The 17031-nt window shown below is 37.8% G+C and overlaps 1 protein-coding gene across 1 annotated transcript; it reads right to left on the reverse strand.

The window, feature by feature from the left end:
- On the reverse strand, window positions 1-9619 carry LOC119789913 (angiopoietin-related protein 3-like). Its single transcript, XM_038295105.1, has 7 exons — window positions 9046-9619; window positions 5487-5597; window positions 5198-5315; window positions 4359-4472; window positions 3958-4053; window positions 370-642; window positions 1-275 (listed from the first exon to the last, which is right to left on the reverse strand). The coding sequence occupies exons 1-7, from the start codon at window positions 9565-9567 to the stop codon at window positions 88-90; spliced, it is 1422 nt and encodes a 473-aa protein (XP_038151033.1). The 5' UTR covers window positions 9568-9619; the 3' UTR covers window positions 1-87.
- Between the last annotated feature and the right edge of the window lie 7412 nt (window positions 9620-17031).

Genomic DNA, 17031 nt, shown 5'->3' on the forward strand with positions numbered 1-17031 from the left:
TTTTTTTTGCTTGCAACAATAGAGGGACGAAATTCACTCCATACAGATACTGGGTATTGGATTAGAGACGGCCAGCGGCATCATTGATTAGCGATCGGTGGGGCTGAAGGAGTCAACAGAACGGATGGAGATTTGGGTGAAGATAAAGGAGTAAAACGCCTTTCGTCCTGACCTCCACTGGATCCCTTTCCTTCGCTCAGAGCGCACATTACCTCTTGTGCGCAAATATTTATCATTTAAGTTGGCATCTCTGCAGCAGGTAAACCACCACCCACCTAAAAATGAAGGACATAATGAAATGTTCTGAAAATACAGCCAGATAAGTACCTTCAAAACTTGTTGCCAAGTGGTGTACTACATCTGCTTTACCTGAATGGGGTTGGGCACATCTTGAGGTCCAATGGCTGCCATTGTCTCTGTCCTTTGTAGAAAACACCACTCGTGTGTGATTGCTCATAGGGTTGGGCAGACTTCCAGAAAGATGAATGAGTTGAATGGCATAATCACTCTCTGGACCTTCTAGGTAAAATCTGTATTCAATAAAGTATCTGTTCTGCTTCCAGTCTTCCAGCTCGATGTGAAGAACAGAATTGCCCTGAGAGGCCAGAGGGTAGATTTTCTTGAGGCCCAACCAAAACTCCCCTGAAATGAAAAAAATGAAAACAATTGTACACTTCCGTGTTCAAATAAAGGCTTTTTGGGATACAAAAAAGTGGCATCTTTACAAACTACTGTTGCACTGATACCAAAAATACTCTAGCATGTTTTTAGTTCAAGTCGATTGAAATCTAAGTCTTACAGAAAGTGTTAGGATTTAAGTTTGTGTGGGTTGTGCTTCTGTGTGTTTTCCATCCACCACCAGGTGGCACCTGGTTGCCTCATTACCGGAGGCAACCATTAGCGGCTAACTGCCACTACCTCGATGCCAGAGTGTTTGCCAATTTTGGGTACTCTAGCCAAGCTGAGTTTTACTGAGTCAAACTGAGTTCTTTGTCAACCTGAGCCTTAACCTTGCTGTTTTTGTCTTTGCCTCTTGGCAGGAAGTCACCCTGCTAAATGGATGTTTGGACCTTCTCCCCCTGGAAGGATCATCTGAGCTTCAAACTGAGCTGGGGATTCATCTCCACAAGAAACCGTTCAAGTACCACTGGAAATCTAAGTGGCAGTCAGCTCCTCCGCTCCTCTAAGAAACACCTCAACCTGGGTAAACACTGTCTGCCCTCCAACGAGCAAGTCAATTATTGGAACAACCCACACCGACTGGATTCAGAAAGAGACGCCTTTTTCTCGCCTTTATTCCCTTTTGCAAAGTGAAGCTCAATTTTCCCACTGAGCCTGAACTAACCACTGGAACTTCCCCTTCACTTTTCCAACCCGGTTTGCCAGTGTTCAGAGCAGCACGGGACCCTTCTCCACCGATTCTTAATAAACCTGTTAAACCTTCTCTTTGTTTGGTTTTCTGCATGTGGGTCAGATCTTTGAATAAACTCATGACAGAAAGAAATGTAAAAAGTTAAGATGTTGTTACAAACATACACAACAGTAACCTATAAGATAACTTTGATTCATCTTTTGATTCCCTTTCACATTCTGTCTTACTGATTCGACTCTCTCAGGATCCACTACCTTTGATATATTTGCCAACTTTGTCTTCGAGAAGTGCTCAAGATTATTTAGAATGTGAGGACATCTTAAGCTAAATCCTTTTGATGCATGCTTTGAGTTACTGCTTTGTACCAGACTGCTCAACTTTTTGTGCTAAAACTGACAGCTATTTGGAAATGTTCATAATTTCATCCACCTGATATAAAGAACAGTAACCACTGATCATAACAGTGCATGTTTAATCAGTCGTGTTTTGATCAATAGTTATTTATGTGCTTTTTTTAAGTATAGCATTAGAAGAGCTACTTTTATAGCAACTGACAAATTTTCGAAAAAGAGTTATAAAGCTGTCTTGAGGTGTTTTTTTTTGTATTTCCTGCAAAAGTGAAAAAGGCATTAAAGAGAAAAAGGAAACGCATTTGTTAAAGTTCTGAATTTTTAGATTTTAACTTTTCGCAATTGTGGCAGAGCCTTGCTCTCCTCGGGTCAGCTTCTGTTAAAGGTCCTTAGGTCAAGACTCAAACCGTGGGGTGATTGTTCTTTTGCCGTCGCTGCTCCCAGACTGTGGAACAAACTACCCCCTGACATCCGCACCACTACTGACCTCAGCTTAGGACCTACTTTTTTAAATTAGCATTTAATTCTGACTAGGGTAATACTGTCTCTTAGGTGTCCTCCTTCTGTCTGCACCTTTCTATGCACTTCTGGAAGGCTTTAAATGTCCTGCAGCACTGCACCACTACAGCACTTTTAATTGTATCTCTATGTTTTGTATGTGTTATGTATTGTTTTATGGCTTTGTTGTAAAGCACTTTGGGTACCATTTGGGTATTGTAAAGGGCTATATAAATAAACTTGATTGATTGAATGCAAGCCTGCTCTCATGGAAGTACTAGCTGATATGATAAAGTAAGAAGAACTTGACAAATTGAAAACTATATTTAAACCTTAGTCCAGCACCACTCTGAAGTCCACCTTAATTTGCTATCTATGTTTATTTCTACCATACTTAACCTGTGTGACGATGTTATGCTTTGCATTGCCTAATTATTTTAACTCACACATCTAAAGGGCATTTTCTTCTTTTTGCATTTCACAACTTTGGATAGATTTTTTAAAAAAAGGCTACCATAGTGGTCAGTCCCAAGAGACACTGAAAATCAGACATGAGCATCAGGGCTTGGAACAAGTAGCTGCTACCATAGCCTAGCTAAGCCAAGTCTTACTGAAACATGGGGAGTGAGCAAAGGCAGGTTGATGGTTGTGCCAGGCATAGATCATTTGCAGTTTAGAAGTTTAGTTTTCATATCCCTGTATAGAACATAAGATTTATTGCCACAATAAATGTTAAAAATATTGGTGACTTTGGCAAAAATACCTTTTTCACTAAAAGCAGCAAATTCTGTGTCTGATGCTTTATCCCTAAATGTATACACTGTGCATGTAACATAAAAACATCTGAAGCAAAATAGGCTTCAGTGAAGTCACAGTTTTTCGGGAATCCCACGGGTCACAGGATTCCTGTGGGATGGGAGTCAGTATTAGTAACGATCATGTGATTGGGGACGGTACAGGATTAAACATTAACGGGAGCAGACTGGAGCGGGAGAAAACCAATAGTAACTAAAAAAACACTAGGATCGATGACAAAAAATAAAATAAAATAGAAAGAAACAAAATCCAGTACTGGCGCCGCCATTTTGTAGTTTTTTTCCTTGAAGCTTACACTATAATGCGAGTCAAAAAACTACATGACCCAAAAACCAACAGTGCTTCCGCTCTGAGTTTTTCACCCGCGCTCATAAACAACAATGGAGGGACCAACAGTTAGTGGCGAACTCGACTTCGAAAAGTTTGATTGTTTTGATTGTTTATTCACCTGCAAGATAAGCATGGTCTGTTTCCTTGTTTGTTACTTTTATTATGTATTTATAATTATTATTCCTTTTACTTTAACTGACCTTTACTACAGTTAGAAACAGGAACTTAACTGACCCTTCATAGAAATTCAGATTCAATGTATTGGCAGAAATCTTATTGAAAACAACAAAAATGGGAGTGGTGCAGGAGCGGGAGTCATTCTGAATGGGAGCGGGACGGGACAGGATTTAGATTTCTACTCTGGCCCGGGATCAGGACGGGACACAATTTTTTTCTGTGGGAGTGGGACGGGACAGGAGTGAAAATCCACTCCCGTGACAGTCTCTAATTTACACCAACACAACACATGTTTTAAATCCAGCAGCATACATATATGGATAGGACTCAGTTTAGGAGTGTCTTTAGCATCATAATGAAACTACTTTTGAAGATTACTTCACAGCATCAGTTAATAAAAGCTTTATCTCTTACATTGCAAATCGCCGAATCCATTCTCATACTTTTCCCATGGTTGATCAAAATTCAGTGAACCATCTCTCCTTCGCTGGATAACTGTTTCTCCGTGGCCTAAGGACAAACAAGGTAAGAAAATGTATATTACATTAAATTACAGACCTGTTTTTGACATTCAGTCAACATCTGTAATACACAAAGACAATTGTATATAAAACTTTAAAAATGCATGTCTTTTTAGACAGCCTTATTAAAACTTTCATCATTAAAAGTTAAACATCTGTAACTGATTCCAGATCTTGTGATAAACTTATGTGAGTAGTAAAAGTATCAACATTATTTACTAATAATTGTTTTATCTAAAGACTTGTAGCTCCAAAAATAATCTATACTGTGGTGTGAGTGGAAATACTGCATACCTCTGCTCATATCGCAAAAGGCAATAAAGGGCTCAGATCCGTTGGGTTTGATGGCATAGATTCCGTTACTCCGTTCACCTTTATTGAACAGTTCACTGCAATCTGATGGTAGATCTGTTTTAAAAAAACAAACAAAAAAAGTGAACAAAAGCATAAGGATGTGGTGAATATGAAGATAATGCATTGATAGTCACATGTTTTTTTCCTTTCTTGATGTTGCAAATGCAGCAGGAATGGTATCTAAAGTTCATATTGACTCTGTTAGGGTCGTATCACTACCATCTTGGCAAATGCACACACGCTCCCATGATAACACACAAACACCTCTGCTGGTGACAAAAAGATCACCATGGACTAGACTGGAACAAGCTGCGCTTTATGCACATGCTGCATAGATTCAAACTGCATGTAAATGTTTTCTTCTGAGGATGATTATATCTAAAGGTTTTTATTTTCTCTGAGGGATTTTTCCCATTTTCTGTGTTTTTTTTCTTTCAATGACCTTTAACATTTTTAAAAGTTGTGTTTAGTCTTTGTTTGCATATTAAGAGTGCACTTTTAATGATCAGTTATGTACGGTAAATAGAAAATATGGCTGAAGACATTGGCACAAATAGGAGCAGTGTATAGCTATCTGCCCCCGTGGTTTATGTCAAAACCTCTGTCTACATTAAACTCTAAATAATTTGTAAAGCTGAACATTTTAGCATCAGCTGATGTTTTTAATATCATTGTTTTTATCTGGGTCTGAGTCCAGAATGTGTTTAATACATAATCTTTACTAATAATAAAAAATAAGGAAATATAGCCCCTTATAGTCATAATATTATTCATCTTACCCATCACTGCAGTACTTATGGTGCCTGAGGTCGGATAAGAGGTAGGTAGTTGTACTTCAGACGTGGGGATCTCCAACACATTCTCAAATGTCTCCTGAACGGATGTGCTGCCGGCTAACTGTGGACATTAAGTTGGAAAAATGCTGTCACGGTTCCTGTTAATCAGAGTTTTTTGTATGACGTATGAAGCAGAACTCAGAACTACAACAGTTATACTTAACTAGAGAGCAAATCACAAGTAAGTTTAATAAAGAAATCCTGCAGCTGATGAGATATTTGAAACATGAACCTTTTCTTCCAGAAGCCTGATCTTCACCGTCTGCAGGTCCAGATGTCTACCTTGTTCCTCAATAGCTTGCAAAAGGTTTTCAATGCTCCGCTTCTGATGCTGGATTACTTCCTGTTCAAAGAGCAAATCATATTTACAGTAAATAGACTCCTGTGTGTATTTGCACCAGTAGCTCTACAAAGAGTTAAAATAGAATAAACACAAAGGGTTAAAGGTAAAAGTTAAAACGGAGCCTAGGTGGAAGTTCAACTAAAGAAACTCATTGCTTTTCATACATCCACCTGGGACACAGCCAGTCAGCTTTGAACCACACCTCCATGAAAGCCAATCAGCATCCAAAGTTCATTTTAAAAGGCCTCCAATTCACAACGGTCTGCTCCTTTGCACAGGCGGCGGATGCGCTGTGACTTCATTCAGATGACCTCGTTTCAACCCACCTCCAACCCCTCCACCGTAGCTAAAGCTTCATCAGAGCGTCATTCCTCCCGGACTCTTAGGCCCCGTCCACACAAAGTCAAAACGAACACGAAACGCTAATATTTTCCAGAACGTTTGTCGTAAAGACGGAGACGTAAAATAAATGTGATCGTCCACACGAATGCGAAAACGCTGCAAAATGTATGCCAGGCCTGTAAGTGGCGCTGTGGTGCCAAAGCAAAAATCGGCGACGAAATGTTGGGCATGCGTACTAATATTTATACATGGTTGCCCTGCGGGTCCATTTTCGTGGTTCAGTCAAATTCAGGTGCTGAACTATGTCGTCGATATTGCTCTGTTCTTCCTGGAGATATTCCAGAAGAAGAAGATTCTGTTGTAAGCCCGACAGCAGGGTGAGTAGCATGAGCAGCAACCATTCAACACAGTACGGCGCCATTGTTGTTGTGATACTGTGTCGCGCATGCGTGATTAGAGGCGACGCTATGATGCATGCGTGTAAGAAAAAAAATGCGGGTAGAGCTTAAAGATGGAAACGCGAAAACGGCGTTTCAGAATCTTCCCACTCTGAAGGCTGAATAAAAAAAAGATCGTTTACAGACCCCGAAACGCCGGCTTCGTATGGATGAGAGGCTGGTTTGGTTAAAAAATTTGTGCGTTTAGGCCAGGGTTTGGCTTCGCGTGGACGGGGCCTTACTGCGTTCCCTGTCTCATCTTAACCGGTCTGGCAGAAGACCGCCATGTTGAGCCTGGTTCTGCCAGAGGTTTCTTCCCAACGGGGAGTTTTTCCTCTCCACTGTCGCTTCAAGCTTGCTCATCATGGACAGGTTCTCTCAACCTGTGTTATCCAACTGGACTTCCATCTTCCAGGTCCCTGAGTGAAGCTCTAGAATCAGTTCAGGCAGTCCACTGGATCTCCCCATAAAGCTCAGCAGACCATCTCGCTAACCAGCAGTCTACAGACTGACCAACTTCATCTATCTCCACTCCACCACTAGTTTCAAGCCTGGGGGGGAAAATTTATCCTAATTGTCTTTTCTCTTTGTGTGAGTTTTTCAGATTGAAAATATATTTTTCAGCAGCTGAATGTGCATGTTCTTTTACTCAAACATGATGTGGGAGGTCTGTCATTTTCCTCAGAGGTCAAAATAAGAATTGTAAAATCCACGGAAACCCATTGTAGGATAAAAGAAAAACATTTTAAATGATGTTGGCCAAAAGCCAAAACTCACCTCTATAATTTGTTTCCTGTAAGTCTTCACAAGGTTTGCATAAACTCTAGCTAATATTTTAACTCCAAGGAAAACCAGGGATATTTGAAGCTGTTGCTGGGAGACACAGATTTTTAACTCCCTCCACAAATGTTCTATAGAGTTGGGGTCTGGAGACTGGTTAGGCCACTCGAGAACCTTAGCATTCTTTATACCAAGCAGCTCCTTCATTGTCCAAGTGTTACGTTTGGGATCATTTTGGAAGACCCAGCCATGTTCCGCCTTCAGGAATTGTGAAGGAATACACATCCTGTCATGATCTTGGTGCTGATGTCTGATTTAGACAAACTTTATCATCTTGTATACATAGAGTGTATACAAAACAAAATTATGTTTTGTAAAGCATTTACCATATCAATGCAAAAAATGCATTGATAGTTTTATGCAGAGCCTGTGACATGATTTAGAGTTTTTTTCAACAGTTCAGCAGTCTGATGGCGGGGGGGAAGAAGCTGTTTTGGAATCTGCTGGTCCTGCATCGAATGCTCCGAAGCCTCTTCCCAGAGGGATGCAGGGAGAACAGTCCATGGTGGGGGTGTGAGCGGTCATTGATGATGTTACGACAGCGATGGGATGAAATGTCTTTGATAGAGGGAAGAGGAGCCCCGATTATTATTTTTTTTACATTGTTGTCTCTGTTTACAAAGTTTTCTTTTTCTATTTTGGGGAGTATGTGTTTAAAAAAAATATTTTCCTTTTTCTGAGGTATAGTTACACTTTTTTCAATTTATTTTGTTAACATGGACTAATCCCATACAAAAAAAGATTAAAATCTTCAATTTAGATTTCTAACGATGTCTTGGATATCCAAATGCTCCAAAAAACTTAGATAAACAGCCAATCTCCCTCAGGCCATGTGCTTCCTACCCCTAAAACAGCAATGGGCAAAAGTTGTTCTTTATTTCTGGATGGTCATTGAATATAAAATGCATAAAACTGTACATAGATCTTATCTGTTATCATATTGACTTAATGATAAAATATTACTTTACAGAAACGTCTTTCTCTCATATCTAATGGAAATAGGTGTATAAAACAGATTTTAAGTGTCGTCCAAAAATTTTCTTAGACCAATCAAATGATGTATGGAAAGATTCTGTTGTTACATTGTTGTTGTAAACAAGAAATATGTTTAAAAAAAACCCTAAATTTTGCAAATTGAAAGAAAAAAGGGATTCAAGAAATTAAACTTTCAATCACTAAAAAAGGTTTTGGAAGAAGTTTTTCACAGATTTTTTTTTTTTTACATATTTCCAGTTTTTTATTGTTTCCAAATAATCTGAATATTTTTTTTTCAATTTTTTTTGGAAAGAGTTATGTTTCAAATTTTATTTTTCCAATTTTTATTTAATTTGTCAACAGAAAACATTTGTGCTGGGCTTAAAGTGAAGAGCTCAAAATCTGTGAAATGGAAGGAGTGAAAAGAAACTAATGCGATTAGCAAAAGTAAATCTGAGAAATAGAAACAAAAAGAATAAAAAAATATAAACAAATATAAAAACATCTTGAAAATAAGATAAAAAAAATGGTTTGAAAGTACAAATTTGTTGAATTAGAGTTTCGATAAATATTTAAAAAATAAAATATAGATACCGGTAACAAAATTTGAGAAAAAAACAAAGTTTTGCTTAAAACATCAAAGTTTCATTTTTGGATTGTCTTTTTTTTTATTTAGAAACATTTTCTTTGTTTGGAAAAATAATGGAACAAAATTGATGCATTATTTATGTAAACATAGAAAGAATTAGTTTGCTGGAAGTCAAGACTTTTTTTTTGGTTTTTTTTGGCCAAATCATTAAAATAAGACTTCAGAAACATTTCATTTAATCCTCTCTGCACACAAGGTCACTCACTCTGAGGCTGCTGATCTCTGCTATCTGCGTCACTGTGGCTCGGCCCACAACCAGCCTGCTCAGCTTCTCTTCCAGACTCTCTACTTTGTTCAGAAGATGGCTTTTCTCCTGCAGGATGGTCTCCATTTTAGAGTTGATCGCTTCAGACAGCTCCCTTATTTCTTCATTGTTTGTGTTCAGCACCTCTGCAGTTTGTTTTAGCTCCTCCTCCCCCTCCTTGATCTCACCGGCTAACGCTGACAGCTGGACAAAGGAGCGGTCGAAAATGTTCAGCTTCTGGAAGATGGTGTTGATCTGCCCCTTTGTCTGTTGCACAAACTCCCGCATGCTCTGGCCAAGCTTCAGGAGGCCGTTGGACAGGAGACGTACATCGTCCAGAGGAGCAAACAGAGAGCGTGTTTCAAGTGGAGCTTCATGGTGCAGGACTGGAGGCTCTCTGGGGTCACAGAAGACAGAGACGGGGGAAAAAACCAGGAAGAATACTACTGGAAGTGGTGGAATTCTCATTTTCCCCCCTGGCATTGGTCAGATGTATCCGGTGGCTCCTGGACAAAGGGCTACCGGGTGAAAATCCATTGCTTTATCCTCTGAGTGGGATCCGGTCAATAATTAATCCTGATCAATAGAACAGCACTTGTGTAGAGTAAAAAAAAAGAACAAAGTTACTGATTGACACATTTAGGGTTTTATTTCAGGTGCCTGTTAAAGTGAGGAGGATTTGTCCCCTTGGAAGTAAAGGCTGTAGCGCCCCGGGGGCCTTCTCACCGGTTCTTTTCCTGGGAGCAAGTTATTTACTACTCTTAACTCAAACTGGGTAAAACCATATAAAAAGGACTATAAAAACAGGAGTAAAAAAGTAACAGAGTTTATTCCAGATCAGGTCGTTACAGGACAGAGAAAAATGCTTAGAGCTATGCACAGCTGTGGTCTCAAAAATCACGTCCGCAAGCGTCCGGCAAAGTTTGAGCCCCGAACAACGTCATCTCCTGCTTCTTATACCTTCTGAGTCTGTGTTGCATCATGTTGATGCTTAGCTGTCCGTATCAGAAACTGACACGCCATCCATGTCTTGAACTCCATGCAGGTTGCCTCTCTGTCTCAGGGTTACAGATACAGTAGCCTGTGTCTTCGCCTGTGTATTCTTAAAGACACGAAGGCTGTCTTGATTAGATGACCTCCGTACACACAGTGACATCCACAATGTGAAGGAAGGCCTTCTACTCTCTCTAATCTGACTAACAAAATAACAATGCACATGATGTATAAATAATAAAACCTAACATGCCACTTAAAAAACAATAATACAAAAATATCACTTTTTTTCCCCACAAAAGAAATCTGTCCAACCCAGTAAAATCCCAACATTTGCTGCAATGTTTTAAATGTAAAGGAATTTATATAAAGCAGTCTTTTTACAGAAGCTGGACAGTCAGATACTAGTGTGTTTACATTTTCATCTGCTTTCCTTTAATCAGAACAGTAAGTGCAGAGTTTCTATCCTACGGTTTGCCTTTCTTTTTGCTGAGGCGACAAGAGAAACAAGGCTTTGCAAAGCATGCAATTATTCTGGGTTTGGTGATGCTTCATTGTTTAGAACTAGATTTTCCCATCCCTCCCAATAATGGTGTAATATCCTAATGGTCCACGGAGGGAAAAAATCTCCTATTAATTATTTTATACATATATTGATTTATTAGTGCTGCTTAGTTTTATTCATTCAGGCCTCAGAGCTGCAAGGCCACAACACATCTAAGAGACAGGGGGATGTTTAACCTATTAGGGAGCATTTGGGATAAAATAATCAGTTCTCATAACATCTAGACTCTTTCTCAGGGATTATTTCATAACATTATGTGTTATTTCCAAACTGTCTGTCTTTGTTTTGTGTAGAAATGTGTGCAGACCTTCTCAGCCTTTCTGCAGGGTTAGTTAGTGAGAGACAAACTATATCTACTCAGGACAGGGCTGAACACCATGCAATGCATTTTACTTTGCATAGTAAAATTAAATGAAAACTGAATTAAATACATTGATATCCATTTATTTAATTGGACTGTATGAATTAAAGCTACAGTGTGTAATAATTACAGGGATATACAGTCAGAAATGTAATATATTATACATAACTATGTTATTTATCATCATCTACGAGCTCAGCCTCTTAACCTTAATATTTGCGTTGCCTTAGAATTCGTTATTTATAATTACATAGGAGCGGGTCTTGCAGCCATGGAGGCAGACATCTTTGCGGCAGCGCAGAGCCAACAAACTAGCGATTGCGAGATCGCCCATTACGCTCGAAAGTAACTACGGCAAGTTGAGAGAGATGAACTGAGACGGTACTGAACAATAGATGGCAGTATTAAAATTATCTATGTAAACGAACCTCATCACTTGAGAAGGTAGGTGATGCGGACGTCGTGGAAGACATTTTGTCCCGTAACGCTCGCCGTACTGTTGGGGGGGAGAAGCGGTTGGGGGGAGATGTTCATGTTGCTGCGGTCTGCAGTCTGGATGTTAGATGTCGCTAAAAATTACACACTGTAGCTTTAATATCTTTTTTTTCACAACAGGTTCAAAAATATATCCTGCAAGAACACCAAAATGTTTCATTTATTTAATTAATTCTCATAATGCATATAACATGATTATCCCCCTTTAATCCAATTAAGCAAATATGAGGAATTGGACGCAACTGTGAAGCCGTCTATAAGAAGGGAAAAAGCAGACCGTACTTCCTAAGGAAGCTTATGGCCTCTGGCATTTGCAACAAATGCTACATATCTTCTATAAGACTGTTGTGGAGACTGATCTCTGCTGGGCTAACAGTATTAGAGTTAAAGACTCAACAAGCTAATTGAGAAGGCCAGCTCTGTTCTAGGAGATTATTTCACAAAGAATAACTCTTCATAAAGTTAAGAACATTATGGACAACAGTGAGCATCTTCTTCAGAGGATGTTTAAACAACAGTGTCTTCAGTCAGAGGCGACTCCAGACCCAGTGCAAGACAGCCTGGCTACAGCTATCAACACCTACAATTACTACAATATTTATTGTCTCTTTGGGATAAAAAAATTATTTTTGAATTGAATCAAATTGAACTGATTTAATGTTATGATGTAATGTATTCGCCGACTTATAGTGGTAAACCTGCATCTGAGAAGTTTGAGAGAATTTGGAAAGAGAATGGATGAGCTGTATTAAACAAGTTTGGTCTTTGGTTTTTCTATATTTGGTGTTTGAATTCTGATGTTTTGTACCAAAATTTTGCACTGCAAAAATAATCCAGAAATAAGTAACAATTTCTTAAATTAAATATAATTACCCTTAATTTGAGCAGGTAAATAAGATGATCTGCCAATGGAATGAGTATTTTTACTCTTAAAATAAGAAAGTTAGATAATATGCACTTGAAATAAGACAATAACATTGTCTTTTCTTATTTTAAAAGGAAATCGTCTTGTGCCATTGGCAAAGTGTCTCACTTACCTCAATTCAAGGAAAAATGCACTTATTTTAAGAAAAAAATTACTTATTGAGATTTATATTTTTTGCTGTGTGTACTTTAAGAGAAGACTGGTGAGAACAGCAGAGAGGATCATCGGGGCTCCTCTTCTCTCCATTTAAGACATTTCATCCCACTGTAACATCATCAATGACCCCTCACACCCCCACCATGCTGCCCTCTGGGAAGAGGCTTTGCAGAATCCACTGCAGGTCCACCAGATTCTGCAACAGCTTTTTTCAATAGCTATCAGATTGCTGAACTGTGAAAAAAAACAACTCTAATTCAAGTCATAGACTGCATCACACTGATAACATCAAACCAAAAAGCACTCAACTCAAAAAATGTTTTTCTACTGCATTTTTGCACCATATATATTTGTCTTTGCACTGCTCTGAACTTCAATATCAAGGCATTTTCCCTCCCACACTGTTTACATTTGATCACATGCAAATGTTCATTTCACTGCTGCTCATTTACTGTCTAAAAGCCGTACAAAATCTATGTAGGCTAACTGAAGAAGAAATACTGTGATATATAATTGCAACATCATAAAAATAAAATTATACATATGTATATAAAAAAAAGTTAGAGGCATGCCGTATCACAGATCTCCTGATGTTGCTCTTGTCTTTAACCAAAAAGTCCTCCATTTCTGATCGAAATGCTAACAAAAGCCAAGAAGAAAATGCAGTAACCATCAAAGTTACAATATATTTCCATCGAAATGTACAGATATTTTTGGATACTCTTTGAACTTTCTTAATATTTCAGCTTCTTAAAAAGATCTTCACCTTGAGCTGCATTCAGAATTGTAATAAAAATCAGAGGAACTATTTGATCATTTTTTCTATATGTATCAAAGAAGATATAATAATAATTTAACTTTATTGATCTCAAATTGGAGAAATTTACCTCTGCATTTAAACCATCCCTTTGGGGAGCAGTAGGCTGGCATCATGTGAGCAGTGTAAGGTTAAGGGTCTTGCTCAGGGACCCAGAGTGGCAGTCTGTGGGAGTGGGGCTTGAACTCAGAACCTCAGGATTCCAAGCTCTAACCAGAATATTGTAAAGGCATTGAAACCCTAAATTGCTTAAAGATTAAAAATGCATTTGTTTATAGTGGCCTTATCTGTAGCGTCTCAACCATTTCATCCTTGTATCGATCATTTTATCTTTTTATTAATATGGAAGCCACGAACTTTACCGTGTCACTTTTATACTGTTTAACTATTTTTTTTGTGCCTTTTATGCCACTGAAATGTGCTAAAAATAAACTCCCCTTGCCTTTTTGGAGCTTTGCTCTTTTTTATCAATTACCGCTCTTAAAGTAAATGAATTATGTACAGTCATAGGAAGAATAAAGTAAAGCCTTTCTGCTTCCTTGAGTATTGAAAAATAGTGACTGTGCACATCATCTTATGCACTTTTTTTAACAGATCAATTGGATGTTAGATAATGTTGCCAGTTTGCTTCTCTAAAGTGTAAACTATGGCGTTAAGGCACCATAAGATGCTATTAGGAACTTTGTAATTACAGAGAAACTAGGAAAGGTTTCAAACAACTTATAGTCCATACAGCATTACCAAAGAAAGAAAATTACAGAGGAGCTGAATCCGAACCTCTAAAAGCCTCAGTTAGCACATTGTTTTAAAGTTAATGAAAGGAAAGCTTAGAATAGTAGAGAGGAATCTATATACTCATATACAGTAGGAAAAATGTAGCTGTCAGGAATGCAAATGAACAAATGACAGCTGCAGACAAGACAGTGACAAAAATATGAAAAGAACAACTATTATTTAAAAAGTTTGTTTGAATTATTTGTCACAGACTTATTATCCCAACTTACTAGAACTGTAATAATAATATATATTTCTATAAAGGATCAAGAAAGAAAACCACTGAAATAAATCTCAAACTGTAAAATTTCTTCTCTACTAGACCTCCCTCTAGTGGAGCAAAGATGCAACTACACCACTCAAACTTTGAAATGAAGATTTGAGCAGTAGAAGACTTAAAAAAAAATCACTACAAACTGATCTAAATCTTTTTTAGCATCTGTACAGAAACAGGCAAGAGAAAACCCCATTCTGAAGGGAAAAAAACTGCTTATCTGCCACTTTTCTATTCTCCCTAAAGGGAAAGGTACGTTTCTTTAAAATCAATTTAAACTTAATTTTATGATCTTGCTTTCATCTTAACAAAATGAAATTAAATAATTTATGTTTGTATTTAATGATGGGCTAGTTTTAATATTTTTTAGTTTCCTTTTTGTGCACAAGATGGCACTATCCTCTCTTAATGGTGTTTTCAGCCAGAGTGGGCCATTATTGAAAGTGTGTCTAAAACCAAACATCTGTGGCTGTTTTTATTTCTATATAGGAAAATCTATTTTTTTCATACACTGGAAAAAATCTGAATCAAGCAAAGTCATTTTTTCTTAAAATAAGTGCATTTGTTCTTGGATTGAGGAGGTAAAAGAAACATTTTGCCAATGGAACAAGAGAATTTACACTTAAAATAAGAAAATACAATTGCATTGTCTCATTTCAAGTGCATTTTTATCTAATTATCTTATTTTAAGTGTCAAAATACTCATTCAATTGGCAAATCATCTCATTTACCTACTCAAATGAAGAATAAATACACTTAATTTAAGGAAATTTTACTTATTTCTAGATTGTTTTTCCAGTGTATATAAATATGTATGACCTTTGAAAACCAGTTTGGGTTAACCCCAGAAATATGTTTTCTTTGTCAAATTTTAATGTTACTTAGAAGGAACATGACATTTGGAGCTGTAAAGCTGTAAGAAAAATTTAAAGCAGGCACACAACTAAAAAAAGGTTTTGTTAGTTTATTTATTATTATTAAAAAAGGAGAGCTTTGCAAATGACCAGTCTTTATACTTCAAAAATGTAATTAACATTAAGCAGGATTATTTTAGGCTGATTTTTAAAAAAAGAGACTGACCTGACACTGGTGGTGGCCAGTCAGCAAAACTAACCGGTGCCTAAACTACTTTTAGGATCAATTGTTCAAACCACAATGAACCTACAGGAAAAATAAACAAGCAAAACATCTATATTTTTACTCAAATTAGACCAGAGTTTGATCCTGCTCTTGACTATAAAGCCACACATATTAACACTTTGGTGCTGTTTAAAACGAACATATGGTTCTGCATGATATATACATCAAATGGGTTGAGCAGTTGTTCTGCATCTTAAATTACACGGAGCACTCATAAATGACTGCAGAGAGACACTCTCATTAAAACTAACTCTTAAAAGAACATGCATTCTGTAGTACTCCTTTTTAAGTTAGTGGTCCTTTTAAAGTGGAAAATTGATTTAGGTAATTTTATGTTAAGTTTTTGCTTCATGTGCTAACTTTAAAATGTGAAATTGTATCACTGCTGCCACCCTCAGGCTTAAAGGTAAACTGCTGGTTCCAAACAGGGTGAATTAAATCCACATGGGAACAAGAAACCAGCAAGTACTGGGAAAGACAGGGGTTAGAATTTAACAGTATTCAGAGAAATGTATCCTAATCCCACCACAAAGACAGGAAATTTTAAATTGGCTAAGAGGTTCAAACACACTGCAGATACATATATGCAAAAACAAACACATAACGTCCTACAAAGGAAAAAGACATGCAACAGAAAAATGCTGCAAATCAGTGCAAACACAATGCAAATACAAACCCTGCTTTAAAAACATAAATTATACAAACACACACATACATTTATTTAATGTAAATATGTGCAACTTACAAAAACAACTGGAATCCAGAAAAGCTGTAAACTTTGCTGCATAAATAAAGTCCTCCAGACCACGAGGATGAGACGATCACCATATCACATGGACCAGTTCTTTAGTAAAGTCGTAAACAGGATGTTCAGAAAGATTTCAGCTCAATCTGGATACCTCTAACCAGTAAGGACACTGGTGGAAAAGCATCCACAGTCCCAATAATGAGTAAGGGGTGACACTTAACCCATTTTTCTCATTAGAATTACTTTAAATTATGTTTAAGTGTTATTTATTAAGACATTTTGGGTATTTTATTGCGATATTTCTTATACTGTATTCGGGAGAAGATCTGTTCCACCTGTCTCGGAGGACGCTCTGCAGCTAGAGAAGCTAATCATACAGTCTGTAGATCACCTTTGGTCGATTATGTCAGGAATCCAGTTTGTGTGGTTTGTTTTTGTGTTTCCTTCCCTCCTCCACCAGGTGGTGCCCCGTCCTCATTAGGTCTCCCTGCACACCTGCAGCTCATTGCCTCATTACCTGTGGAGTGTTCTTTAGCTGCTGACTACCACTACCTCGGCGCCAGAGTGTTTGCCAATACTGCGTACTCTAGCCATGCTTAGTTTAGCAGAGTCTAACCTGAGTTTTGGTTTGCCAGTTTTGGATTCTCTAGCCAAGTTGAGTTTTTCTGAGTCAAACTGAGTTTTTGCCAACCTGAGTCT

This window comes from Cyprinodon tularosa, unplaced genomic scaffold, assembly GCF_016077235.1.
Source record: "Cyprinodon tularosa strain WSP-4 unplaced genomic scaffold, ASM1607723v1 ctg350, whole genome shotgun sequence".
NCBI classification, from domain to species: Eukaryota; Metazoa; Chordata; class Actinopteri; order Cyprinodontiformes; family Cyprinodontidae; genus Cyprinodon; species Cyprinodon tularosa.